The sequence below is a fragment of the Triturus cristatus genome, chromosome 4_2 (assembly GCF_964204655.1).
Source record: "Triturus cristatus chromosome 4_2, aTriCri1.1, whole genome shotgun sequence".
NCBI classification, from domain to species: domain Eukaryota; kingdom Metazoa; phylum Chordata; class Amphibia; order Caudata; family Salamandridae; genus Triturus; species Triturus cristatus.
In genome coordinates, this window is record NC_140586.1 from 556,218,812 (window position 1) to 556,246,519 (window position 27,708).

Consider the following 27,708-nt stretch of genomic DNA (forward strand, 5'->3'; position numbering starts at 1 on the left):
TGTTCCCCTGGTCCAGATTGCTTGTAACCAGGACATGTGTGACAGTTTTACATGTGCTGATTGGGAGCCATTTGAAAATCTTCCAAAGCATCTTGAGGGTATGGAAGCATTAGGCGGTGACGTCATTGATTTGGACGGTCATGTCGTGTTTGCTGTTGATGATGATCTCGAGGCTCTTAGTGTGAGTGGTGGTGGTTGTTGTCAATCCTATCTGTGTTGGCCACCAGGTGGAGTCCCACAGGGATGAGCTTGCCCCGAAGACCATAATTTCGGTCTTGTTGGTGTTCAGCTTTAGAGAGTTGGTCTTCATCCAGTGGGCAATTTGCAGGCATCGAACTTTATCTCGGTACTGTGCATTTGTCTGTGAGAGACAGAATGAGTTGTGTGTCATCAGCGTAGGAGAGGAGTTGGATATCTTGAGAGCGGTTGATGCTGGCTAGAGGCATCTTATATGCGTTGAAGAGGGTTGGACTCAGACAGGATCCATGCGGAACTCCACAGAAGAGGTTGCAGGTGTCCGAGGTATACAGTGCCATACTTACTGACTGGGTCCTTCCAGTCAAGAACGAGAAGATCCATTACAGTGCTTGTTCTTGGATTACAGGCGTTGGATGAGGAGGGAGACTATGTTTAAATGAGGCAGAGAGGTCCAGGAGAATGAGGGCTGCCATGTCTTCTCTGTCCAAAGTCATGTGGATGTGCTGCGTGGCAGCGATGAGGGCAGTTTTGATGCTGTGATTGGGTCTGAAACCTGAATGAGTGGTGTCAAGTAGTTGGTATATTCGGTGAGGTGTCTATTGATGATTTTCTCTAAGACCCTGGCCGAAAATGGTAGAAGGAAGAACAGTTCGTAGTTGGCGAGCACTGAAGAGTCCGCAGAAGGTTTCTTGGAAGCAATGGAAGGACAGTTGCTCAGCCCATGTCAAAGTAAGCTGAACCACACTCGTTTTTGGAAGTGGGCCATAAGCAGGAGTGGCAGATTGATACAGAAGTACAAACATGTAGGAAACACCAACATTTTGGCAATGACAATTCTCCCGGAGATATATAACAGCAGTTCATCCACACCGGCACACAGTCCTCAAACAATGTCATGAGTCTGCCATAGTTAGCCCTTTAGAGTTCGTCAACATCTCGAATGAGCCAGATGGCAGGATATCAGACAGGTGCCTTCGCCCATTGCAGAGCGTATTCAATATCTAAGGGTTGCAGGCCAGGCGTGAGCGGGAATAAAATTGATTCGAAGCAGTTAATGGTAATCCCAGCCTGTACACCAAAATTAATAATTTCACAGGTGATTGGGGCAATATTAACATTCGGGTCACGGATATATATGGTGATGTCCGCGTAAATGGAAACTAGGGTTCTTCTGGGGGTAAAGGTCAGTCCTCTATGCGAGTGATGTTGTCTTAGTCTGGCAGGCAGGGGCTCTATGGCAACAGCAAACATTATAGGTGATAAAGGGCACCCCTGGCGATTGACCCTGGAGATAGTAAGAGGAGAGGTTATTGTACCATTGACGCGCATACAGTCCATGGGTTGCGTGTAAAGTAGTTTAATCAGGCATTGGAATCCCTATGCTGGAAAGTAGAGCGAAGAGGTGTGGTCATTCTAGAGCAGAGGTCTTCAATCTGTGGGGCACGACCCCCAGGGAGTCTGTGGAGTCCTGGGAAGGGGGTCGCACATTCTCCAGCTTCACTTGTGCCTTCAATCCAAGATGTTTACTTTAGTTTTGGAAAAAGACAGCCCTCCTGGGACAGCTAATTTAGATTGTTATCAGCTGAAGGTTTATCATTTGAGTCTCTAGTGCTGTGAAAAACGTTGTGCCAGGGTGCCTGCTTGCCTGAATGAAATGCAAATGTGCCTATCAGTTAATCTGCAAGTGTAAAGGGTGCTTGGGAGTCGGTACTGGCTTTAATTGTTCAAATCACTCCAAGCTTTGTGACATCAAAGATTTGGTTTTTTGAGTGGTTGTGCAAAGAGTTAACAACTGAGCTGTGAAGTGCTTGCATTTAATTGTAGCTGCATTTACACAGGCCTTAGTACCCCTAAAAAGGTGTCGAAGGGACTGTAATGTAAAACAAAATTGCATTACATACGCTCTGTCTGGTATTACTAAAATCTACTTTCTGGAAGCACTATTTTATTGTAAAACAATTTGCACGTTTTGCAGCACTCTAAGTTACACTGTGTGTAATGCAAGTATAACATAATGGCTTACATATTCACAGTGCTTTCTGTCATAGGCTGTGACCTCGTAGCACAAAAAATACACATCGCTATTCTCCACTGCACTAATCAAGATTACATTCTGTGGCTCTCTGGTTGCACACAGACCTCTGCAGGGCATTAACTAATATAGGTTTCATAATGTACTTCAGTGCATTTCCCACTGAGTAACAACTTTTTACATTTATTTGTCATTACGCTGCCTATTATTTTATATGTAGATACTTGATGGTGAGAGACCTAAAACACAGACAGACTATTTTGGAGCTTATTTATGAGAGGTTTGCCTCGCCAGAGCATCACTTTTTTTGACGGTCCGGCGGCGCAAGTGTCTCAACTATACCTACGAGGTGGTGCAAAGTCACCCTGCATGGCTTTACGTGGCCTCATATATATGGAGTAAGACATAGCAGCGCGAGTCACTGCGTTGCCTTACTCTACATCAAAGAAGTGTTCCATGGGCTTTGTGTGGGGTTCCCAAGCAATACCCGTGGATTTTGATGCTGCCCCATATTTAAAAAATCACGTAAACCTGGGGCAGCTCCAAAAACGGACGTCTCCCTAGCAGAGGAGTAATGGGGAGAATATATTTTATTTCTCCTCGTTTTTTCCTCTTTCCTTGTGTGCTGCACTCTGCAGCTCACATAGAAATGGGAAAACGCCTTCTGGGATTGTTTTTGTGAAGGAAGGTGCCCCTTCCTGTACAAAAACAATCCTGCCAATGTTGGTGCTACTCAGCAGTTTGTGCGCCAACGCAAGGGAAAAGGACAGGAATTAACCGTATTTCATAAATAACGGTGCATTCCAGTCCTTTTACATTGGCATAGGGCAGCGCAGCAAGAAGACTTGCGGTGATGCCCTACACCAATTCCTCATAAATGAGGCCCTATGCTTTTAGCTACACCTTTGACTACAACCCCACACTCACTGACTTTTGTCCTTAAGCCTAAAAAAGTTTGACAAGGGGGTCTCAGCATCAAAAACTTTGAAGACCTCTGTTCTAGACAGTCGAACACTTTAGAGGCGTCAAGCAGGACCGCTGTGGTGCTGTGCCAGGGGTCAACTGAGTGAAGAAGTGCAAATAGCGCAAGTAAATTGGGAGCTGTTAAGCGGCCAGGGACGAAGCCGGACTGGTCAGGGTGGACAATATTCGGGAGCAAGGGGAGAAGGCAGGGGTTTGGGCAGGATTGTATTATCCACGTTAATCACGGACAAGGACCTACAAGAGTCGCAGCTACTCAGGGGATTGTCAGGTTTCAGTATACTGACAATTAACACCTCTCTGGTGGAAGATGGCAGTGTACTACGAGTCAGGGAATTCTCATACATTGCCAGGAGGTGGGGAGCGAGAATGTGAGCGTATTCTTTATCGAAGGCTATAGTTGAACCATCCAGGCCGGGAGCCTGTTCTCCCGGCATACTCTGGATGACCTGTATAATATCCTCCGTTGTGGAAGGTACATCTAGGAATTGACGGTGCGCGTCATCAAGCCACAGCAATTGTATTATATCAAAGAGATTGGTCATGGCAAAGGGGTTGAGTGATAGTAAAGAGGTGTACAAGTTAGTACAGAATGTGGCCATGACATGTAGGATAGCATCCAGACCTATGTGAACTGTCTGCTGGTCATCTATAAGCTCTGTGATGTGGTGGCTTTCCCTGGGTTTTCTGAGAAGTCAAGCAAATGTCTTAACTGCAATTTCCCCTCCGTGCATCATCGAGCAACTGCCTCTTCGTATTATAGCAATTTACTTTTGATGGATGGAAACATGTTTGTGTACTCAGTGTTATAGAATTGGAGTTCTAATGTACAGATATTTGCCTCCAATTGGGTAAGTTCCTTGAGCAGCATCCTAAGCACTCTGGCCTGTTTGGCAATGCAAACCCCACAAATTACTACTGTGAATGCTTCCATAGGGTGGAAGAAGAGTCGACTGAGCGTCCATTGTGTTCAAAGTATTTGAGTATGGCTGTTTTAATCTAGCTTTAAGCACCTGATCTCTGAAAGCATTAGGAGGAAGTCTCCCGAAGGCCCTCATGCCCAGGAATATTGGGGGGGAATCTCTAGAAGAACAGGTGTGTGATCTGATAGTGCCCTGAAAATATGAACAACATCCGAAGTAAAAGTGACTGCATCTCTGGTGACCAACTAGTAGTCAATTCTGGACCAGGTATTGTGAGTGGAGGCAATGCATGTGCCCTCTGTGCAAGTGCAGTGTTTGAGCCGCTAAATATATACAAGATCAATGGTCAGCCATGCGTGTCTGGAGTTGTGCAGCAGCGCCTGGGTGTGAACGACAGGTAGCGCTAGAGCTGTCAGCACGGCCATCGAGTATTACATTGAAATCTCCACCCCATACAACCGCTCCTGGACCCAAAGTGGCCATCAGGTGCCAGACTTCAGCAAAAAAGCCAGGATCATCCACATTTTGGCAAGTGTGATATAGTGTTCCTGCAGCTTTCCCACCAGGATGACGAACTTGTCCTGTGTGTCGCATAGCACCCAGTGTGTGCACTCTGGCAAACCTCTTCGGAGGAGAATGGCTGCCCCATGCACATAGTTGGAGTAGTCATGTACGTTATTCAGCAATCCATCCTGCACGTGGACAGGAGAGGATCACTTCAGTTGAGTGTAGCTCCTGTGAGAAGCACAGATGCTTACTGGGTAAGTTGCATAATCCGTTCGAGGCATGTGTGCTGTAGATACACATGCTTTGCATAGACTATATAGCAGTATTCTCCCAAAGCGGTGGCAAGCCCGTAGATGTTGCAGCTGTTTGAAAAAGTGTTTTTAGCACTGCTTGGCCTACATTGGCTTGTTGACGTGCTAACATATCCACACAGTAATGTTTGGTAAAAGTGTGTGATGTGGACCATGTTGCTGCTTTACAAATGTTAGCTATAGGGATCTTACATATAAAGGCCATAGATGCTCCTATTTTACTAGTGGAATGCGCTCTAGGAGTTATAGATAAAGTTAGTTTAGCTTTAGTGTACTAGGTTTGACTGCACATAACAATCCATCTTGCAATACCAGATTTAGAAATAGGATTGCCTTTGTGAGTTGTAGCAAATACAACAAGTAGTTGTTTTGCGAAAATGTTTTGTTCTTTCAATGTAATACAATAGCGCTCTTCTGACATCAAGAGTATGAAGAGCTTGTTCTGCTACTGAATCAGGCTGAGGAAAGAACGCAGGCAACTCAACTGATTGATTGATATGGAAGGCAGAAAAAACTTTGGGAAAGAACTTTGGGTTAGTGCAAATAATTACTCTGTCTTTGTGAAGTTGAAAGAAGGGTTCTTCTAAGGTTAAAACCTGTAGCTTACCAGCTCTTCTCAATGAAGTGATCGCAATGAGGAAGGTGATTTTCCATGAAAGAAACTGCAGTGGACAGTTGTGTAATGGCTTAAACGTGGACCCATGAGCTGTGTAAGTACAATGTTCAGATTCCAAGCTGGTGCTGGAGGTATTCTGGGTAGTATTATTCTCCTAAGGCCCCCTGTAAATGCTTTAATTACAGGAACTATAAACAGAGATAGATGTTGTTTTGCGAATATGCAGCTATTGCTGCAAGTGAATGGAAGTGTAGGCTAAATCAGCATGCTCTAAATGCAGAAGGTAAATTATATATTGAGTAGATGCATTTAGAGGATCAATATTGTTATTAGTACAATACATAACAAATTGTTTCCAATGCTCTGGTAGTAGGCTTTCTTGCTTCTTTAAGAACAGTCATGCATTCTGGTGGCAAATTAAGATATCCAAACTCTAGGACTTCAGGTGTCAAATCGGTAGATTGAGCTCCTTGGGATTCGGATGTCTGATTTCTTCATGGTTCTGCGTGAGAAGACTGGAATTGAGATGTAGCTTTTGATGTTGAACTACTGACAGTTCTAAAAGTGTAATGAACCACGGTTGACAATCCCAAGTGGGAGCTACTAGCATCAGTATGAGGGATGTTTGCCTGAGCTTCCGAACTAAAATGGAAGGAGAGGGAGAGGTGGAAAAGCGTAGGCAAATATTCCTGACCAATACATCCACAGTGCTTTGCCTTTGGATAGAGGGTGTGGGAACCTAGAGGCGGAGTTTGGGCATTTTGAATTGTGCACTGTGGTTAACAGATCTATTTGTGGGAATCCCAAGTTGAAAGTATGGAAGGAGAACCGGAGGATGAAGTTCCCACTCGTGAATTTGTTGAAGCTTTCTGCTTAGGAGGTCAGCAATTTGATTGTCCACTCCTGGGAGATGCTCTGCCAGAAGATAAATTGCCCAACGCTAAATTGTCTGAGAGAGGCGTGACAGCTGCAGAGAATGTGCCCCCCCCCCCTCTGTTTTTGTACATAGTACATTGCTGTCATGTTGTCGGGCCGGACTAGGACAACTTTCCCTTTCAGGTGAGATCGAAAAGCTTTGAGTGCTAGATATACAGCTAGAAGCTCTAAATAACTGATGTGCAGAGCTTTGTACCTGTTATCCCATAGACCTTGAATTGTCAAGTTATGAAGATGGGCACCCCAACCTGTGAGGAATGAGTCTGCTGTTAGCATGATTTGTGGAACAGGGTCGATGAAAGGCCGCCCTTTTGACAAGTTTGTTGTGTTCCACCAATGCAGAGAGTGATGGGTGTGGCTGTCTACCAACACTAGATCTGTTAATTGACCCTGAGACTGAATCCACTGATGTGCTAAGCATTCCTGTAGAGAACACATGTGCAATCTTGCATGAGGCACTAGCAGTTTCATAAACGTTCTGGCTGCTAAGTATTGATTGACCTAAAAATGTATTAGCAGAGATTGAATATTCTGAATTCTGGCTGCATTGAGAGAGGCTAGAGCTGTGCAAGTGTTTATAGTCGCTTCCAGATAAGACTGTATTTGTGAACTGAGACTTTTGAGCATTGACTGTGAAACCCAATTGGTAGAGTAGGTCTAATGTAGTCCGAGTGTGGTGTAGACACTTTTGGTGTGAGCTGGCTTTGATGAGCCAGTCGTCCAGATATGGAAAGACATGTATCTGTTGTCTTCTGAGATGTGCCGCTACTACCGCCAGACATTTTGTGAATATTCTGGGAAGAGTAGTTACTCTTAACTGGAGTACTTTGAATGGGTAGTTTTTTCCTGTTATTACAAATCTGAGGTATTTGCGATGAGCTAGGTGAACCGGAATATGAAAGTATGCGTCGTTTAAGTCTAGTGTGGACATAAAATCGCCTTGCTGTAGCAGTGGAAGGACCTGTTGAAGCGTAACCATATGGAAATGCTCTGAAAGTATATACAGATTTAGTGTCCTCACTTAAAAAATTGGTTTTAAGGAGTCGTCATTTTTGGGGATTAGAAAGTACAAAGTGTACACTCCTGAATCTTGGTACTGTAATGGAACAGGTTCTATAGCTTCTTTTGTTAAAAGAGCGTGAACCTCTTGTTTGAGAAGAAGTTGGTGTTCTGACGAGAGTTGTGAGTGCGGGGTGGAATGTTGGGATGATTGCTGGTGAGCTCCAGGCAATAACCATGTTGGATAATTTCTAGCACCCGTTTGTCTGATGTTATGGATTGCAAAATGGGGAGAAATTGTTGAAGTCTTCCCCCGACAGGTGTTAGATGGTCAGGGGAAAGCGTAGGCAAGTCACTACTTATTGAAAGAAGGGGAGTTACGTGTTGACGAGCCCTTACCCCTACATTTAAAATGGTTTCCTCTGTACCCTCCTCTAATGGAAGAGGGTTGCGTGTTGGACTTGTACGAGGAAGTGTTAGAGTCTGACGATGCAGTTTCAGACCCTCCTCTAAAGGAGCGGCGAAAGGAGCCTCTGCTTGAAGAAGATTGAAGTGCTCCCATAGATTTCGCCACCTCTGTGTCTTTTTTCATTTTTTCTAAAGGCTCATCAACCCGAGGTCCAATAAGATGTTGTTTGTTAAAAGGAGTGTTTAAAATAGACTGCTGTACTTCTGGTTTAAAGCCTGAAATTCTAAGCCAAGCATTCCGATGTAAGAGAATACTGCTGTTAACTTCTCTCGCTGCAGTGTCAACAGCATCAAGAGCATATCTAACAGAAGTGTTTGAAATCAGCTTTCCTTCTTGAACTAGCTCTTAGGTCTTTTTCTTGTGCTCTTCTGGGAGGTACTGAAGTAGACCTTCCATCTCATCCCAGTGTGCCCTCTCATACCTAGCTAGTAGGCCCTGCATGTTGGCAGTGCGCCGGTGATTAGGAAGCTTGAGCAGCTACCCTTTTTCCAGTTGAATCAATACGTTTTGACACTTTATCTGGGGGAGGAGCATCTCCAGATGTCTGCGAGTTCACCCTTTTACGAGCGTTGGAAACTACCTGAGGGGGCTGTCATTTAATGAAAACCAGATCAGAGGGTGAGGGTTTATACTTTTTATCAACCCTCGGTGTTAAAATTTGTGCACGAACAGCGTCTTTAAAAATGTCATCTGCATGTCTCATTATGCCTTTTAACATAGGGAGACTCTGGCTAACTCTGTGTGAAGACCCTAGTGTCTCAAATAAAAAATCTTCATCTAAGGTCTCTTTATGCAGATAGATAGGAAACATAATCATCTGGAGGTGAAGGTCTTATAGGGTATAAGTCTGGATCATTATCCATAGGTGGTTAAACATTATAATCAACCCACGGATCTGTAGGTAAAGGAATATCGTCATCATTATCATCCCTATCTCCTAAATCAGGCTGTGTGTGAGGAGATCCCTGTGGTGTTATGTGTAGTGGATCTGAGCCAGGCAATATGGGTAAAGGTGAAGATGGTAGAAGTGGTGAATGGGATGGAAAAGTAAGATGGATAGGACTTGTAGCAATGTCCATCTTCTTCTTGAGAGGGACCTTGTATCTAGTGTCCTCTGAACTGACTTTCCCTTTGGAAGGAGTTTTGGCTAATATATGTCCAGTGTCTGGATTGATGTAAAGCTTTTTCTGCTTTGGATCCAATCTGTCTTTCGTAATGTCTAAAATTGGTTCTGAGGGAACTGAAATGTCTTCTTTGGATGTAGGCGCCGAAAAATTTGGTGCCAAAGTATATTTGTCCTTGTAAGCAGAAGGTTTCAGCTCCGAAGCAGACTTTTGTTTTGCAACAGAGGATTTTAGCTCCGAACTAGATTTGTCTTTGGGAGCGGAATGTTTCTGGTCCGAAGATGATCGGTCTCTGATTGATCCAGAGCCGGAAGTCTTTACTACTAGTTTCAGTGCTGGGCCTGAGGATGGGGTGTCAGAAACGTCGTCTCTGTGCCAACCAAGGCCCAATGGCAGAGGTGGTGCCGAAGCCTTATGCTTAGCGAAAGATAGTTTAAGGGCTACAGGGGTTTTAGTACTCATGACCACCTGTCCCGCTGGAATGTCTTTGGACTCTAAATTGATCTCTTGGTCGGAATCGGATTCTGCGACCAAGAAGCCCTTCTCTTCTACCACAGCTGTTGCTTCATGTTCACATTCTTCTCCGAAGATATTCGGAAAATGTTGAGTGCTGTGGCACTGCATTTCTCGTCATCAAGCCCGACGATCTCTAAGTGCCTTTTTCGATCGGAATGACCGACAGGCCTTGCAATCTTCTTCCTTGTGCTCTGGGGAGAGGTGGAAGTTGCAGACTTGGTGTAGATCACTGCAAGGGTATTTAGTGCGGCACGAGGACAGAATTGAAATGGGGTCCGTTCCATCGGCACAAGAATGTACCGACGCAGCTAGGTCCGGAGGCAACACACAATGTTTTTGATCGAAGAGGAGAGACTTTCCCGATCGTACGGATACGCGGAGAGAGGAAAATGCGTACTAAAACAATACCGTTGAGGGTACAGTGGATTGCGCACCGAGGGGAACCCGAAGGACGGTTTCGAATCGGAGCACAGCAATACACGTCCGAACCCGATGGCGGAAAAAAACAATCTAACAATGGAGTTGATGCCCATGCGCACTATCACCGAAAGGACCCAACACTAGATGGCAGGAGTATGCAAAGGATGTGTATCTACAGCAAACATGCCTCGAACTGTTACTGAATATTAAACAAAAACAAAAACTTACTAAACGTACCATAAACAGTTACGTGCACAGGATTGTAGGTTTATTTCCTTACCTTTTCAGTAATATTTCAATATGTGCCAGGTTGCATTGGAGAAGAAATGAGGGGCTAAATAGAAAAATACAAACATGCATGAAAAGACGCTGAATCAACAATGCTAAAAAAGACAAACAGAAATGATTTCTATTTGAGAAAGTAACAACAGCTTGACACATACAATCAAAAGAAGTTACAGGCTACAGCCGTTTCATTCAACATATTTTACTACCTTTGTTTCCTTTGTTTTTACACTTCTGGGTACATTGTAGTTTCTGGCGATTCTGAGGTCTGGGCCCAATATCGCGAAAGATGTTCTACTCATATAGTTCACCAAACATGATGTCCCGGACTAGGCCAAACACACATATCTTGAGACATATTCTCAGTGAACAACTCTTCCATACCACCACGTCATGCATCAGACCAACTCAAAAACCTAACATAACATGCTCTACTCTTCTTTATTTTTTTAAATATACTAAAACTTTGCAAGGTGTTAAAGACTCACTATCAGCCATACATCTAAACATACCAGAAAAAAACACTACAAAATGTTCAACCTTTACATAAACTAGGCAACCAGTACTTACTTTAAAGCACAGCATCTCCTAATACTTAATCGTATTCAAATGCTCCCATCCCAGATGACCAAAATAAAAAAACAAAAAATATCAAGCGCTCAGTGAATAGCTTCACTAATCAAACCATTCTACTCTTCACAGATCTCTGTAGACCTGGGGGCATCACCAAACCTGCCCAAGCCCCTCTCTGAAGGCCATCATACATGGTGCAGTATGTCACATCAAAGGAGAAAAAGCAGAGCACATGACCCCTCTCTAAAAGACCTTTACTGACCTCCACCTGAAGCTAGGAAATAACTTAAAAATATGGTTTGGATCACGAACTTTAAAGAATGCACTTTCCAAAATAGGGAGATAGAAAGAGTTATTGGGACACCTCCCACCTCTTCATCGAATTAACAAAACTAAAAAACTTCATAGTGCTTAATCGGGTCTTCCCAAACGCACCAAGAACCTGACACCATCTACCAGAAAAATTCAGAGTCCATGCTATTTGTATACTGTAAAGACATAAAATATTACCTCCATAGAATGTACCTAAAAGACTAATTGTAGTCACCTAAACCTGATACTTATCAAACTAGTTTGTGATTTTTATCTAGTGGCATGTTAAGCGCTCAGTTAGCCATGTAGTTAGGTCAGCTCAATATAACTACTAGATGACTCAAACACCTGCAATTGGGAGGTGGTTTTGGCCCTTTGAAAAGTCATTCCTTTGAAAACAAAACAAATGTTGTTGCTAGTAATTAAAGTTTTCTTTCAATCGTGTCACATGAACTAGTGGGCATGGGAGCTGAAAGCATCAAATTAAGCGTCTATGATGCAAGGGAGTTATTCCTGGAGTCAACTTCCACATTATCAGATGTACATTTTGCCTCGACCATAAACATATTAGAGAAGACAAGTTGATAAGACAGTGGTTCAAAGGAGTAAATGGGTGATAGAAATTGTGGGTGAAGGAGAGTGCTTCTGAGAAGCATCATGTTTGTAGATGTTGTTTCAGTGTATGAGTAAGAGGAGAGAGAACGTGGTTATTTAGGTGCATCTGAGCATGAGCTAGAGTGTGTGTGAGACAGAGTATGAGAGAAAACGAAAGAAGACAGTGTATGTGAATTTATCTAGGGCTATAGAACGTGGGTGTGCGTGAGAGAGAGAGAGAGAGAGAGAGAGAGAGAATGCCTGTGTATTTGTGAGTGTGAGCGGTAGATAGTTTGTGTGTACATATGACAGAGGAAGATAGTATTTTAGCATGTATGTGTAAATATGAGCGAGAGAGAAGAGTGATAAAGAGAGAGGGGAAAGAGCATGCTAGGGTGGATATATGTACATGTCTTTGGAAGAGAAGTTCTGAGGGTGTCTCCAGATCAGGACTAAGAACCAAAATGGGCCCCGGCTAAAATGTTCAAGACAGTTACACGCTACTTTGCGCAATTGAGCAAGCAGGCCTCAGTATGTTATGCATATGTGTACTTGTCTGTGTTTGGACTCTTAACAGTGCAGATTAAAGCAATGTTTATGAAATAAATCAGCTAAGCACGTTCAGGTCTGGATCGTGGCGGTCCATCCAGTAATAAAGGCAGTACAGTACCTTGTAGTAGGAGATAGATAGATAGATAGATAGATAGATAGATAGATAGATAGATAGATAGATAGATAGATAGATAGATAGATAGATAGATAGATAGATAGATAGATAGATACTGCTATTTTTTGGTGGACTTGTGTTTGAGAGGTAGAGTGTGAGAGTGATAGTTCAGCACTCGCATGTGCAGAGCTGTGTGTCTGTTTTGTGAGTGCGGTGTGGTAACTAAGCAGGGAGCTTAGTTAATGGTATCCTGGTGATGGAGCAGTTAAAATAAAATGTTGTATACCTCCTCTATTTTGCATGAAATTAATTACATAATCATCCTAAGTATTAACTCGTACTACTAAGTTTGAAGTAAGACGACTAACCAACTTTTACACCTTGATAAACACGAGATACACGTGGGACTAAAATGCAAACTGCATGGCAAAACAATTAAAATAATTAACTGTGGTACGCAAACTAACTTTAGAACGTATTTAGAACGTGGTGAAATAGAGAATTGCATGATTCATGTTGCTTTTGTGATGGTTTGTGCTTCCAGTGTTGCAGAATGGTGAGTATTATTGCTTTAAATGTTGCTACAAGCTAGGAAAATACTAATATATATTGGGATTAGCGTGGGATTAAACATTAGAATCTTAATTTTTATATTCTAATTACTGTTATGTCTGTTTTTGCTTAAATTGGCTTTCGGGCCTGCTAGGCCGCAGTACTTAAGGTGGAGCTCCGGTGATACCGCCGTCATTTGAGCGCGATGACTACTGCGCAGAATCGGATGGCTCTGGAGATCTCCAAGTGACTCCCAGCTCCTGTAAGCAGCATGTCCCTTGCCAAGGATAGGTGCATGGAGGGCTGCCAAGTGATGAACGGTGTGAACAACCAAGGGCACAATGGCTTGATTTTCCTTCGGAACTTTCGCCTGTGAACCGAAAGATACCATACACATTTTACATCTTGCTATGCCAAGTCTCATGGAAACCAGTTGTTCATGAGAAATTTTGGAGAACTTACAAATCGTATTGAACCAGCCAATCAGAATAGTTTCTACCCCTAAAATTGTTGCATATTGATCTGAAGTAGGAGGAAAAAGGGTATAAAGACCCCTATCCGCCCAAGGGGGGTGGGTTCATTGGGTTGATCGTCTATGGCGTAGGGTCTGCGTTGAACTAATGAGGATTTCCCTGGTTTACCTTGCGTTTCTTTAAAATTCAGGAAAGCTATTCCATCTGATGATTGATTATTGCTGTGGGTTGGACAGTTTATCCTGGAGATTGTAGATGTGACTTTGAATACTGCATCCATGTGATCGGAGAGTCACCAACTTTGAGATCTTGGTAAATATTAATGCCATGCAAAATATAAATGCTTATGTTCTAAAGATTTAATGTTTTCTGGAAATAAAACGAACTATGTTATATGCTGTAGCGTCTGAATGCTAATGCAGAGAAAATTAACATTTGGATTAATAAGAAATTAGTTTGTGGTTCTTTAAATTAGGTACTGAAAATTAATCAAATGTTTCAAAGGCTTTAATTGTATTTTAGCTGGTTCTAAATCACCATCAACCAGTCCAACTAATTGGTCAGTCGACCAAGTGGTGGAGTGCCTTGATGTTAAGGTCAGGATTCTATAGATGCAGATGTATATAATGTAAAGAAATTTACTCCTGACAGGTAATAAGGTACTCCGCATGTCCAGGGCTTTTTCTCCTGTGTACAGATTCGAGTGAGACAAATGTGCGTTGGTGTTATGGGCCCCACCAATGAATGAATGGATGGATGGATGAGTTAGTGTAATGACGAGTCTGTGACATAGGGCGAATATTTAAATTTGTCCTTTTCCACTGGAGCAGTTTTCTTGAAGCAGAGTTATGCTTTGATTGCATTGGTTTGGTGATTATTGATTTGTGTTTAACACTTTATGTTGAGTTGTGTTGCGTTTTATGTTGTCGAATGGTTTGAAGACTTTCGGGAAGTAGGAAGTTGATTGCCCTGTATGTAGACGGGGGAAATGTGTGGCCATTTCTGTATGAATGTGTATGAGTGAAATCGCAATAGGTACTCTTGTGAAATTCTGGCCTTAATTCTCAGGAGCATTGTAGTCTCCACATGTGTTTTATCCCCAGAGCAACAGCTTACCTTTTGCTTGTTAGAAGGGTAAGGTAGAGGGACGTGCTACTTTATCGGCGAAACGGAAAAATTCTGTGGTAGGGTAGAGGCAAGCGCTGCCTACTGGAAATACAGAATTCTTGTGTAAATGGACAAAACTATCTCTTTGGTTTAGCGAAACAGGCAATGGAGATGTTTTATGTTGTTACTAACAGATTCTAATTAAAGAAACACTTGAGAAAAGTTGCAGATAAAATTTTGTAAAGGAGGGGTCAGCAGAAGCAGGAGTAGCAAGAAAGGCTGACATCAGGAAGACCGCGCTGGGATTGGTCAGCTGTAGGGAGACAAAGCTTTCACTGATTGGTGTGTTAGTGTGAGTCGCGCTGGGTTTTGAAAATTACCGGTGTGACGTAGACGCCCAGGATTGGTGCGTTAGTGTGAGTCATGCTGGGATTGGACAGAATACGGAGAAGCCGTGAAAGAAGTGGTTTGAAAAGCCTAGTTGATTAAGAACTGGGAAAAATTAAAATGATGTACTAATATCCACCTGAAAAAGAGAAAAAATCATGGTTTGGGAAAATTAAAAACCTATTTAAGAAGGATAAGCCGATTGTGACTAGGGAAGGACAGATACTTCCTCCACCGAAATCACCTGCATCTTTTATGGTAGCGAAATATGGTTATCATACCTGTATCTGGTTGGAGAATTGGGCAAAGTATACCAAAGAAGATGGGGTACTAGCGTTTCCAGAAAGTGGTTCGTTTAGTTTAGCTGTATTACGAAATTTGAGAGAAAGAATGATGAGGTTAGAACCGAAAACCAGACCTACCCAGTTTGAAGCTTTGACGGAGTGGGAAGAAGAGATGTATGAAAGGGAAAGGCATCGGCGTGGAAGAAGGCACAATTACATGTTTGGTAGACATTGTGGTCAAGAAAGTCATGAGGACAGAATGAGAAGATGGCGGAATGCGAATATGACTGATGGTATGTTTCCTCTGAGGAATACTGAAGAGACAAGTGGTAGAAAATGTACCGAAAAGAGAAATAACACATGGTCAGAAGGTTTTAGACATGGAGTGAGTGAATCAGAGGATGAAGTGCTGGAGGACATGTTCTATAAAAATCCACACCTGTATCAACCGAATTCTACGTTACTGACGCCGAGTGCGCCGGTAAAAGAAACCATGATGAACAAAAATGTTGAGCAAAAGCCACCGAATTTGGGGAAAATTAATCCATTTTAAGATTCTGAAATGCCACAACCCGTCCGAAACAGAAAAGAAAATTCAGCCGAGTTAGCTAGAACTACACTCGAGTTGACTGAGAAAATTAGAGAATTAACTAAGAATATGGAAGCAGTGACCGTACCTGTAACTTTAGGGCCGGTGATGCCTGTCTTTGATAAACAGAAAGATAGCGAGCATTGTTTATCAGTTCCCTATAATTGTAATAGGCAAAAAGAGATAGAAAGAAGCGGTTCTGGAGGAAATGAATGGAAAGATGTGGCAGGAACATCAGGTTTAAGTACTCCTAAAAATGTGACTGTAAATCAAAATCCAGCAAGTAAGACACTTATGACCACAGAAACAGCAACAGAAACCCCAGAGAGAATAACGGATAAAATAAGAAGCGAGACAACCCCTGTTGGTCCCACTTCTGAAGAATTAAGTGATTGGTTAAGAAGTTTACAGAAAAAAAGATACAGAACCACAACCTTTAGATGTAGCGAAATTGAAGGTGACATTAGAAGAATTAATTGTAGGAACCATTCCAGCTGAACAATTAAAAGCATATCAGGATGAGGAGCTAATGTTCCTCTGCAAAAGTATAACTTGGAGAGCGAGAACGTTGCATGAAAAATTAGAAGAGACAGCGAGTGAAATGGGAATTGATTTTGAGAAAATAAGATAATTACAGAAATCGTATAGGGTAGACTTTTACGAAAAGGATATTGAAAATTTGAATACTACAGGGAAATTGACCCAAATTAAAGAACTGATTGCCTTGCTAAGGAAACGGGGTGATGTAGATCGGTGGAAGAGTAGATGGTTCTGAAAGAGAGAGGAAACTACGGATAATGCTTGCTTAGCATTTCCGGTGAGAGAAAAGGAGCCAGTGGTAACCGAAATCCCAGGAGGGGGTTATGTACATGTTCCTTGGACTAGACAAGATATTTTGTCATTTACCAATGATTTCCCAAGGTTAAGAGAAAAACCAGTTGAATGGTACCGGCAGGTAGAAAGGTTTGTCAAACTGTCAAAGGTGTTGTGGATAGATCTGAACGGTCTTTTTGATATAATTGTACATGCAGATTTATGGGCAGAATGTAAGATTACAATAGACTGGCCAACGCAAGAGTATTCTAGGGATCCCAAGACGGGAGCCCCTGATCCAGAAGTAATGAAAAAATATGATCAGGTAATCTGAATTTGAAAAATAAAGTACCTCCAAAGGAAACTGACTGGGTAAAAATTGACAGAACTCACAAAGCGGCTAAAGAATCTGTTCATGCATACTATGAAAGGTTGTTGCTAGCTTTTAAACAATATAGTGGAGATGAGAAATTAAGCAAGAAGGATCTGAATCATATGGGTTAAAGCCTGAGGTTAGCAAAATGATCAAACAACATAGAGTAGATTGGCAGAATAAAAAGATAGTTGAGGTGTTACAACATTGAAGCTAAACAACGTAAACTGAAAGAAAAGGCAATGTGGGCACAAGTTAAGGTAGCGGTGCGGCAAGAAGCCCAGCTGATCGAGCAAGCTAATGGCATGGGCCAAGCTAAACAAAAGCCTAATATTGGAAAAGGACAGATCAGCCTAGAGGAAGCTAAAAAGAAGTGGCCATGTCATAATTGCAGAAAATTAGGGCATTGGAAATCCGAGTGTAAATTGCCACCGAGAGCTAATTGTGATAATGCATCATTGAATCCACAGGTGCAGAATGAGGTGAGTTGCCAACCACCGCGACAGCAGCAGGTTGTTACCCAACAGTGTCAGGTGCCAAAGCCACCTTTTCCACAGCACGTAAACCCTCAGAGATACAGTAATGAGACAGGATTCTACACCGAGGAACAGGTAACAAAGCTACCGCGCGCTAGAACTGTTTCGCAGTATTTGCTGCAACGCGATGAGAGTGAGTCAGAAGAGAGTTATTGACGGTGCCTAGAAGAGGAGTGTGTACTTGGCGCAACTCTAGAGGTAGACCACACAGGACCCTTTGTGGATGGAAAGGTGAATGAAGAAAACATTTTCCTAGTGGATACTGGTGCTACTTGTTCAACTGTTAGATCAGCTGAAGTTAAAAATCTTCCCCTCTCTGGTGAAACAATCCAAGTAGTTGGAGTCTCAAACAGACAGATAAACACTTATCTTACGGATCCTGTAAAGGTTAAAATAGGGAAATTCACCGGCATGCATCGATTTGTTGTGTGTGACACTAGCCCTGTAAATTTGTTGTGCAAAATGAATTGCACTATTTTCTGTACCCCTGATGGCATAGCGTTTGAAACTCCTGATGAAGACGTACTGTATAGAATGACAATGGCAAACTTAGAACCTGAAATCACTGAGGCATTTGTTATATTTGATCCGGAGGGATTGCCTCAAAAGTTGAAGAAAACCATAAAACCCGAAGTATGGGATTTCACAGGAGAAGATATTGGATTAATGAAAAGAGTAGATCCGGTGAAAATAATTGTAAAGGAAGGTGTAAATTACCCGAATATTCCGCAGTATAAATTGACACAAGAAATAATTGTAGGAGTAACGGCTGTGATTGACCGAATGATTGAACAAGGAATTCTGAGAGAGATAATGAGTAGTCCATGTAATTCTCCGATCATGGGTTTGAAAAAACCGAATAGGACTTTTAGGATAGTACAGGATTTGAGAACAGTGAATAAAATCGTTGTTCCATGCTCTCCCATTGTACCAAACCCTTCGGTAATCCTATATCAGATTCCCCCGTGATGCAGATGGTATACAGTCATTGACTTGTGTCATGCTTTCTTTTCTATCCCACTGCACACTGACATCCAACACATTTTTGCGTTCCGGTTCGGCGAGCGTATTTTGGCGTGGTGCCCTATCCCTCAGGGGTATACAGAAAGTCCCTCACTATTTAATCAGATTCTAAAGAAGTCCCTGGAAGATTTAAAAAATGCCTGAAAGTTCCGTGCTCGTGCAATACATCGATGACCTATTGGTGGCATTGAAGACATGAGAGGCATGTGTGGTGGACACAGTTGCACTGTTAAATCATTTGGCGGATGGAGGACTCAAAGTATTCTCATCAAAATTACAGTTTTGTCAGAAAGAAGTACAATACTTAGGTCATAAGATCGAAAAGAGTCAGAGAAAGGTGACCGTGGACAGGATTAAAATAATAAAAGGAATGAGAGCACCAATGACACAAAGAGAAGTCAGAATGTTTCTTGGAATGGTAAGATATTGTCGCCAGTGGATCAGTAACTTTTCGCTGATTGCAAAACCAATGGTACGCTTAACAAAAAGTGATGTGAAAGATCCCCTTGAGCTGAATAAAGAGGAGATGTAGGCTTTTAGACAATTGAGACACAGCTTGTGTGAAGCACCAGCTCTTGGAATGCCTGAATACGAAAAGGAATTTGAGCTCTATTGCAGTGAGAGAGATGGATGTGCACTTTCTGTGTTGGTACAAAGGCATGGAAGACTGAGACGAAGGATTGCTTATTTTTCGGCTGTACTAGATCACGTAGCCGTAGCTTTGCCTGGTTGTTTGAAAGCTGTGGCTGCCACGTGTAAGAGTTTGGAACAAAGTGAGGGAATTGTGATGGGATATCCTGTGAGAGTGTTTGTACCGATCCTTTTGACAAGGAGCAGGACGCAATTTATGACGCATTGTCGTCTAACGAAATATGAAAAGGTAATTCTGGGTGCCACAAATGTGAACCTTGTAAAGTGCCTTAATGTGAATCCATCGACATTACTACCTGATGCGGTGAATGCGGAAGTGAAGGATGATGTTGATCATGACTGTTTGGAAGTGCTTGATTTTTGCACCAAACCACGTCTGGACATAAAAGATGTGCCCCTGAAAGAGAGTGACTATGTGATGTTTGTGTACGGGTCATGTCTGAGAACTGGAGAAGGGATTTTGAGTGCTGCGTATGCTGTGTGTACTGTAGGGGCTGTGTTGGAAGCATCCTGTTTGAAAGGGGTAAGATCTGCTCAAGTTGCTAAGTTGTTTGCACTGGTTAGAGCATGCAAGCTGGGAAAGAATCTGCGAGTCACTGTGGTTACTGACTGTCAGTATGGGTTTGGAGTGGTGCACGATTTTGGGCAGATTTGGTCCCAAAGAGGTTTCTTAACGTCGAGTGGAACTCCAATCAGAAATGCAGAGATGGTTGGAAAATTACTTGAGGCGATACAGCTGCCTAAACAAATTGCAGTTATAAAGTGCGCAGCGCATTCGAAGGGAACGGACTATGTGTCAGCTGGCAATGAGTTTGCCGATGACATAGCTAACTATTGTGTGCGAAACCAAAACTCTTCAAATCGTAATCGGGAGAAAGATATGGAGTCATGTCCCTTGCTTTTTACTAACACTGACTACATGGGATGAGGTGAGGCAGTTACAGGAAGAGGCAGGAGAAGAAGAAAAGAAACCGTGGATAAAATCGGGATGTGCACCACGAGAGGTAGACAGAGTTTGGGTTTATCGTGATGGAAGACCAGTAATGCCTAATAGCATGATCTCTACTATGGCACGGATGTACCATGGGCAGGCTCATATAGGTAGGGATGCCATGATTAGACTTTTCAAACAGACCTGGTATAATGCGAAGTTTCGGCTTCTAGCTGAGAGCCTTTGTCAGAGATGCCTAATATGCCAGAAAATATAATCCGGGAAGGAAAACAGTGGTGAGCTTGGGAACCACAGGACGGGAGGGAGGTCCTTTCACTAGAATGCAGATTGATTTAATTGAGATGCCCCCATGTAACAGGCTAAGATATGTACTGGTGATTGTCTGCCTGTTTTCACGCTGGATGGAGGCTTACCCGACCAGAAGGAATGATGGAGTTACTGTAGCAAAACGTCTATTGAGAGAGTTCATTCCTAGGTTTGGTTTCACAGTAACGAATGAATCAGATAGAGGAAAACACTTCCAAAATGAGATTATAAAATTGATTTGTGAAGCATTGATTGTACAACAGAAACTGCATTGTGCCTATCGACCAGAGGCTTCTGGAGTGGTGGAACAAATGAATGGCACCATAAAGAACAGATTGGGAAAAATTTGTTTGGCCACAAGTTTGTAATGGCCAGATGTCTTGCCTCTTGTGCTTATGACTATTAGGTCAATTCCTAATAGAAGCACTGGTCTAAGTCCCCATGAAATTATCATGGGCAGAGCAATGAGACATGTCTTCTTTCCTGTCAACAAACTACTGCCTATATCTGATGACTTTGTCTTGGGTTATTGAAAGGGGTTGGCTGACACGGTTCATTCTGTGTTTCATCAGGTTGGACCAGATGCGATCACTCTCAAAAAGAAGCCAGCTCATGACTTGAGTCCTGGAGATTGGGTACGCATCAAAGTACACAGAAGGAGAAATTGTCTTGTTCCACGCTGCGGGAAACCACGTCAAGTGAATCTGACCACAATGACTGCTGTGAAGTGTGCCAAGGTAAAGAACTGGATTCATGCCAGTCACACTCTTCGAGTCCCTGGTCCTGTAAATCGAACTGAAGAAGAGCATCTAAAAGAGTCTGACACCAGCTCTGAGTCAGAATCAGAAGAAACAAGACCAACCCCAAGAGCAGGAGAAGCGGATTTGAGCCAAGTTGTGGGGCAGGAGAATATACCACTAAGGAGACGACTGGAAATTTCTGATACCAGCTCTGAATCAGAGACAGAACAAGTGGGAATACAAGAAAGGATAAATGAGAATACTGGAGAAAATGAACAAGAAATCTTTGGTAGGGGGCGGGGGGGGCGCGGCTGGCGAGGAGGGCCCGCCGGATCAGAATTGAGGGGTGACTGAATAGGCCTTGCTCTGGACGATGTTCCTTCCCCATTTATTGATTGCATATGTTCCCCTCCTATGGAGGTCGTGCGGGGTCTGTTGGGGGCTTCCCTCCTCCTCTGGGGGACTAGTTAGTTTTTAGCTATGGGGCGACAGGCACACTGCACTTTGGGGGGGCTGTCTGGGCTCATGCAGGGGTGCAGGGAGGGGGGAGTTCTGTTGGGATGGGGGGGTGGGGGGGGTGTGTTGTTTGTTTGCACCGCAAGGCAAACCCGCTACTATATTGTTGTTTTTACGATGCTCTGTGGGGGACGACCGATTGTTTCGACGTATGATGGGGGGTAGGGATTTGACTGTGTTGTCATGGAATGTTAACGGCCTGGGGGATAGGATTAAGCGTGGTGTGGTCCTGCAGTACTTGAAACGTATTTCACCAGATGTTGTCTTCCTGCAGGAGACACACCTTATAGGTAACTCCTTTCAGGCAATGAATCGGCGGGGATATCGTTTGGCGGCCCATTCTGGCTTCACTTCGGGCTCGCGGGGGGTGGGTATTATGATCAAGAACTCGCTCCCGTTGGAGATCGATGAGGTGCGCCATGATGAGAGGGGACGCTACACTGTCTTGGTGGGAAGAATGGAGGGTAGAGTGTTTATTATGATATCAGTGTACGTCCCGCCTGGGTTACAAGCCACCACATTTGCGGACCTGGGGCACCTCCTCCTGGACCTTCCGAGTGGCCTGCTGGTGGTTGGAGGGGACTTTAACGCGGTAGCTTCTGGGTCTATGGATCGCCATCCCCCCAGGGACCTCCCCCGGGCACAGGCGTGGCTGCCCGGCCTTTTAGACACGTTGGGCCTGGTGGATTGCTGGCGACTAAAGCATCCCGCACAGCGGCAATACACCTTCCACTCGGGTGCCCATGGTAGCCTCTCGCGGCTTGATTACATCCTTGTCCCGGCGGCCCATGCAGGGAGGGTGGGGGAGGTGCGCCATCTGGCGCGGGGTATCTCAGACCACTCCCCATTGCTGTTACATTTCGATGTCTTCCCGAGGGGGGATGGCAGGGTGGCTCCAATCAATGCATGGTATTTGCGCGACCCCACCATTCGTGCCGATTTGATCAAATCCTTACAGCGTTATTTCGACGAGAATGTGGGGTCGGTCCCTTCGGCCATCTCCCTGTGGGAGGCTTTTAAGGTAGTTCTTAGAGGGGAGGCCCTCTCCTTTATCTCCCATGCCCGGCGGCACGAGCGGGAGGAGGTGACCCGGGTAGAGGCCGAGATTGCAGAACTGGAGGGTGACCTGGGGAGCGGGGTAACAGATGCCAAACTGCATGTTCTACACCTAAAGCAGGCGGCCTATCGGGCCCTCGTCACGGAGGCGGCCAGGGGCCTCAGTCGAGAGCAGCAGGGGCGATTGTATGATGTGGGTGATAAGGCTGGCAAATTGATTGCGTGGTTGGACAAGAGGGAGAGAGCGAGTCGCGTGGTTCCTTTGATTGAGAGTGCGGATGGTGCGTGTGTCACCGAGCCGGAAGCCATTGTCTCCTGCTTTGCGGATTATTTCCGCGAAGTCTACTCCCCGGTTTCCCCCTGCTCGGAGGAAGATTCCCATGCCCTGCTTCGGGACATCGCACTGCCCTCCCTTACGGTGGAGGACAGGGATTCGCTGGACGCTCCTCCCACCTCGGACGAAATTGCCTTGGCTATTCGCTCGGTTGCATCCGGCAAGGCCATGGGCCCCAATGGTATCCCCATCGAACTATACAAGCTACGCCCGGATGTGTTGGCGCCCCACCTGCGTGCGATGTTCCTGGCGGCACACTCGCAGGGTTCCCTCCCGCCGGACCAGCGTCTGGCTACAATCGTGGTGATCCACAAGGAGGGGAAGCCCCGTGAACGGGTCGCATCCTATAGGCCGATCTCGCTCTTGAACGCGGAGCCCAAAATCCTCGCCAAGGTGTTGGCCAACCGGTTGGTTGGCGTGGTGGGCGACTTGGTCCACCAAGACCAATCTGGTTTTATACCACACCGCAACACGGCGCTCAATCTACGGCGCTTGCACGGTGTGCTCGCGCGTGTCCCATTTGTGCGGGAGCCGGCCATCTTGGCGTCCTTGGACGCCACCATGGCGTTTGACACGCTTGAGTGGTCATACATCTGGGCGATGCTGGCGAAATTTGGATTTGGACCGGGCTTTATTAGCTGGGTCAAATTGTTGTACTCGGGCCCCTTGGCGCAGGTGGTGGTGAATGGGCGAGTCTCGGCCCCGTTCGCGCTGGGGCGGGGCACGCGACAGGGTTGCCCCTTGTCACCTCTCCTGTTTGCACTGGCCCTGGAGCCCCTGGCGGAGTGGCTGCGGTGGCACCCTTCCATCCGTGGTCTCCGCTGGACCCCCGAGCATGAGGACCGTGTGTCCCTCTATGCTGATGATATCCTCCTCTATCTCGCCTCCCCGCGTAAATCACTGATCGTCCTGGTTGATGTTTTGCGTTCATTCGGTCGCAACTCAGGCCTTGTCATCAACTGGGCGAAATCCTGTGTATATGTGCTCTCCGGGGAGGCTCCGGTCCTACCACGGGACTGTCCGATCCAGATTGCCTCCCAGGGGTTTCGGTACCTGGGGATATATATCACTCTTGACCCGGAGGCCCGTTATGAGCGGAATTTGCTGCCCCCCCTCCAGCGCTTGAAGGAGGACGTGGTGCGCTGGCGGCGTCTGCCGCTTTCGCCGCTCGGCCGAGCGGCCTTGTTTAAAATGATGTCCCTGCCGCGCTTCCTCTACGCCCTCCAGAATACTATGGACTTGGTTCCGGCACGCTACTTCCGTGAGGTGGAGGGCCTCCAGCGGCGCCTGTTCTGGGACGGGAGGCCGCGCATTGCTCTGGCTAAATTGACGCTCCCGTGGTACGATGGGGGGGTCGCCCTCCCGGACATTAAACGGTATTACTGGGCCACCCAACTGGCTGCAATTAATCATGGCCTTTACGGGCCCGCCTTGAACCCGGCGTTTGAGATGGACAAGATGCTCCTGCCCGGTGGCGGCTACAATCGAGCGCTTTACTCTGCCGCGCCCAACCCCCGTCTGACGGGACCGACGCGCGTCATGGTGCGTGTCTGGCACGCGGCTAATGCAGCTATGGGGTGGAAGGACCGTTTGACCCGGGCGTCACCGCTATATGCGTCAGAGAGGTTGGGCTCCCTGTGGACATCGAAGGGCTTTGAGAAGTGGGACACGATCGGAATCAGCACTGTGGGAGATCTCTGGACGAGGGGGGGATTCAAGACTTTTGCGACGCTGCAGACGGAGTTTCAGCTGCAGGGCAGTGAGTACTTTCGGTACCTACAAGTCCGCCATGCGCTGGGCTCCGTCTTCCCGGATGTCGCGTCCATTCCGGAGTCTTCCCCCCTGGAGGACAGAGTGCTGGATGGCCATGTCCCAGACAGCACGATCTCCCTCATATATAAAAAACTGATCAACGACAGATCGTGCCTGCTGACTAGTCTCCGCGAGGCCTGGGTTGCCGACGGGCTAGAGCTGGACGACGAGGATTGGATTTCCGCGGTGGCCTCTCCAAAAGAGGTGGCCATCCCGGCTCGCCTTCGTTTTGTCCAGCTTAAGATCCTTCACCGGGTTTACGTGACGGGGCCAAGGCTTCTACGTATGGGCTTTGCTGGTGACGGAATGTGTAAGCGTGGCTGTGGCGCGTTGGCAACTTTCATGCATATACTGTGGGAGTGCCCAAAGGTGGAGCGATTCTGGCGTGGTGTGCATGAGGTCCTGCGTGTGGTTACGCGTGTCGCGCTGTTGCCTGAAGCGAGGAGATGCTTGCTGAATGTGTGGGAACCAAATGACTATTCGGTCCCGCAGACGCGGTGGGTGACTCTGGGATACATGATAGCTAAGCGTGACATTGCTCAATTGTGGGGATCCCAGAGGCCCCCTGCGGTGTTGGCCTGGAAAGAACATATGGATTGGTGTATGTTTCGTGAAAAGGTGGTGTATGTGGCGAGGGGTAAGCCTGGGGCGTGGGTGAAAATCTGGGGCCCCTGGAACGCCTACCGCGGGGGTATTTGTGAGCCGCCACAGCTACCGGCTGCCTCGCCTGCTCCGTCTCCCTAGATGGCCCCCCTCCCTTGGCCTTGGGCACGCGGTCCCCCAGTCCCTGATCTATTCCCATTCCCCTCTCCAGAGTTCTGCTGCTGGTTGGGATCCCCCACTTATGGAGCACGTGCTGTCACTTTGGATCGCGGGTTGCCTTGCGGGTGTGGTTTTTTGTGTTGTTTTGTTTTGATAAAAGGGAACCGTACTGTGGGCATGGAGCTATGCGGCCTGCAACATTGATTTCTCCTGTTTTGCTAAGCTGCACTGCCAAGAGACTCTTACTGTATGTATGCAATATGCTTTTGTCACTCTAGCGGCCGGCCGAGTGGTTGTAGGCCCATACCTGTAACTTTTTCAAACTGCAATAAACGGTTTCACAAAAAAAAAAAAAAAAAAAAGAAATCTTTGGTAGAGAAGCCCAGAGTACAAGCACAAGAGAAATTCCACCTGAAATCATAGAAATAGAAGGTGAGGAATTAGATAGAGAGAGTGAGGGTAAGATCATTGCGGAAGACCCCCGAGGAGGTGTAGGGCAACACCCGCCCAGGTAGAAAAAGGGACAGTTAGTCAGCAGGAAGATTGAGTGGAAGAAACATGAGGAGGGATAAATGTAGATAGTGAACCTGAGGTCCTGAGAATAAAATCTAAAGAAAGTAAAAGCCAAACCGATACTAAATCTGAAGAAAGTGAAGAAGAAAGCAAAGGGAGAAGAACTTTAAGGAAAAGAGCTTGGAAAAACGGAGCGAGAAGGGAAAGGAACGAAGTTAAAGAGGCCGACAAAAGAAGAAATTTGGCCTAACAAACTCAAAAGATTGAGATACCGATTAACGAGAGTAAAATCTTCAAATGCTGAAAAAGTGAATGAAGTGTCTAGTCAAGAAAAATCAGAAGACACTGATCAGAAACACTTGCAGGGAGAAATAAGGGTAAAGAAACCGAACCAGAAGTACAAGTCACCGGAATGGACGTATGTGGCACTTCCTGATATACAAGAGGGAGCAGATAGCCAAGAAAGTATGGGAGTAACTGTGCAGGAAGTAGTTGAAGAAGAAGAAGTTTCGGAAATCCTGAGAGTTATCTTATCTGACATCAGAGAAGAAACGGATGATCAGGAAGCTCTGAACCAAGATTGTAAAAACAGAGACAAAGACGATCCATGCACGGTTTGAAATGACAAAGAAAGACTCAAGGAATTAAAGCTTTGGACAAGACACGTGACCAGAAAGAACCGAATAGGCCATCAATGCCTTAGGTTTAGACAAAGGTAAAATTGTTGCTGAAAAGAGACTAAGTCAAAAGACACTGATCATTTCTTAAATGGCAAACACAGAAGGTAGAAAACCCACATGTGGTTTCTCCGAAAATGGTGTAAAATGTGTTTTTGTTGTACAGGATTACTAATGCTTGTCTGGATCATATTAGCAATAACAGTTTCATTTAGAGTAACATTTGAAGATATAGAAAAACACTCCGAAAACATGTTACAAAACTGGTAGATAGAGCAGAACTTCACAAAGATAAGTTCATAAATGATTTTTCTAAGAAATATTTTTCCAAAGTTACTGTACGAGTATTTAAAGACTATGGAGGTTAGGGACTGTTAGGTCTGCATGCAGTTACCTGCATCTGTGTCAGAAGGTGTCACTTATCATCCATCATCTTCCTTTTACATATGGGATAAATTGTAGTGTGTTAGCTAGTTTATTTTATAAAACAGGGAAATTAGAATACTATTATACTGATGTAGATAATGTTTTCTCACAGATACCTGTAGTTCCTGAACTAAACAAGGTGATTCCTGGTAGAATCTTAGGTGAATTTTTCTTGGAAACCCGAGAGTTACCATTAGAAGAAGTGTTTACGAATAATCTTACTTAGTTTGAGAAAAGAGGAGAAAACTTTCCTAAACATGGTAGAGGAAAGGAGAGTTAAGATGCAAAAGACGGTGTCTGGGGAAAAGATGGAAACAACATTTTGGGATGTTGGAAAAGAAAATCATTTGAAGGGAGAAACAA

The 27,708-nt window shown here is 45.0% G+C and overlaps 1 protein-coding gene across 1 annotated transcript in view; it reads right to left on the reverse strand.

The window, feature by feature from the left end:
- GLMN (glomulin, FKBP associated protein) overlaps positions 1 to 27,708 on the reverse strand; it is a 450,060-nt gene that overhangs the window by 173,401 nt on the left and 248,951 nt on the right. Inside the window, exon 10 of the mRNA XM_085602181.1 lies at positions 10,313 to 10,366. Within this exon, the coding sequence (XP_085458307.1) occupies positions 10,313 to 10,366 (54 nt within the window). The remainder of the gene's footprint in view (positions 1 to 10,312; positions 10,367 to 27,708) is intronic.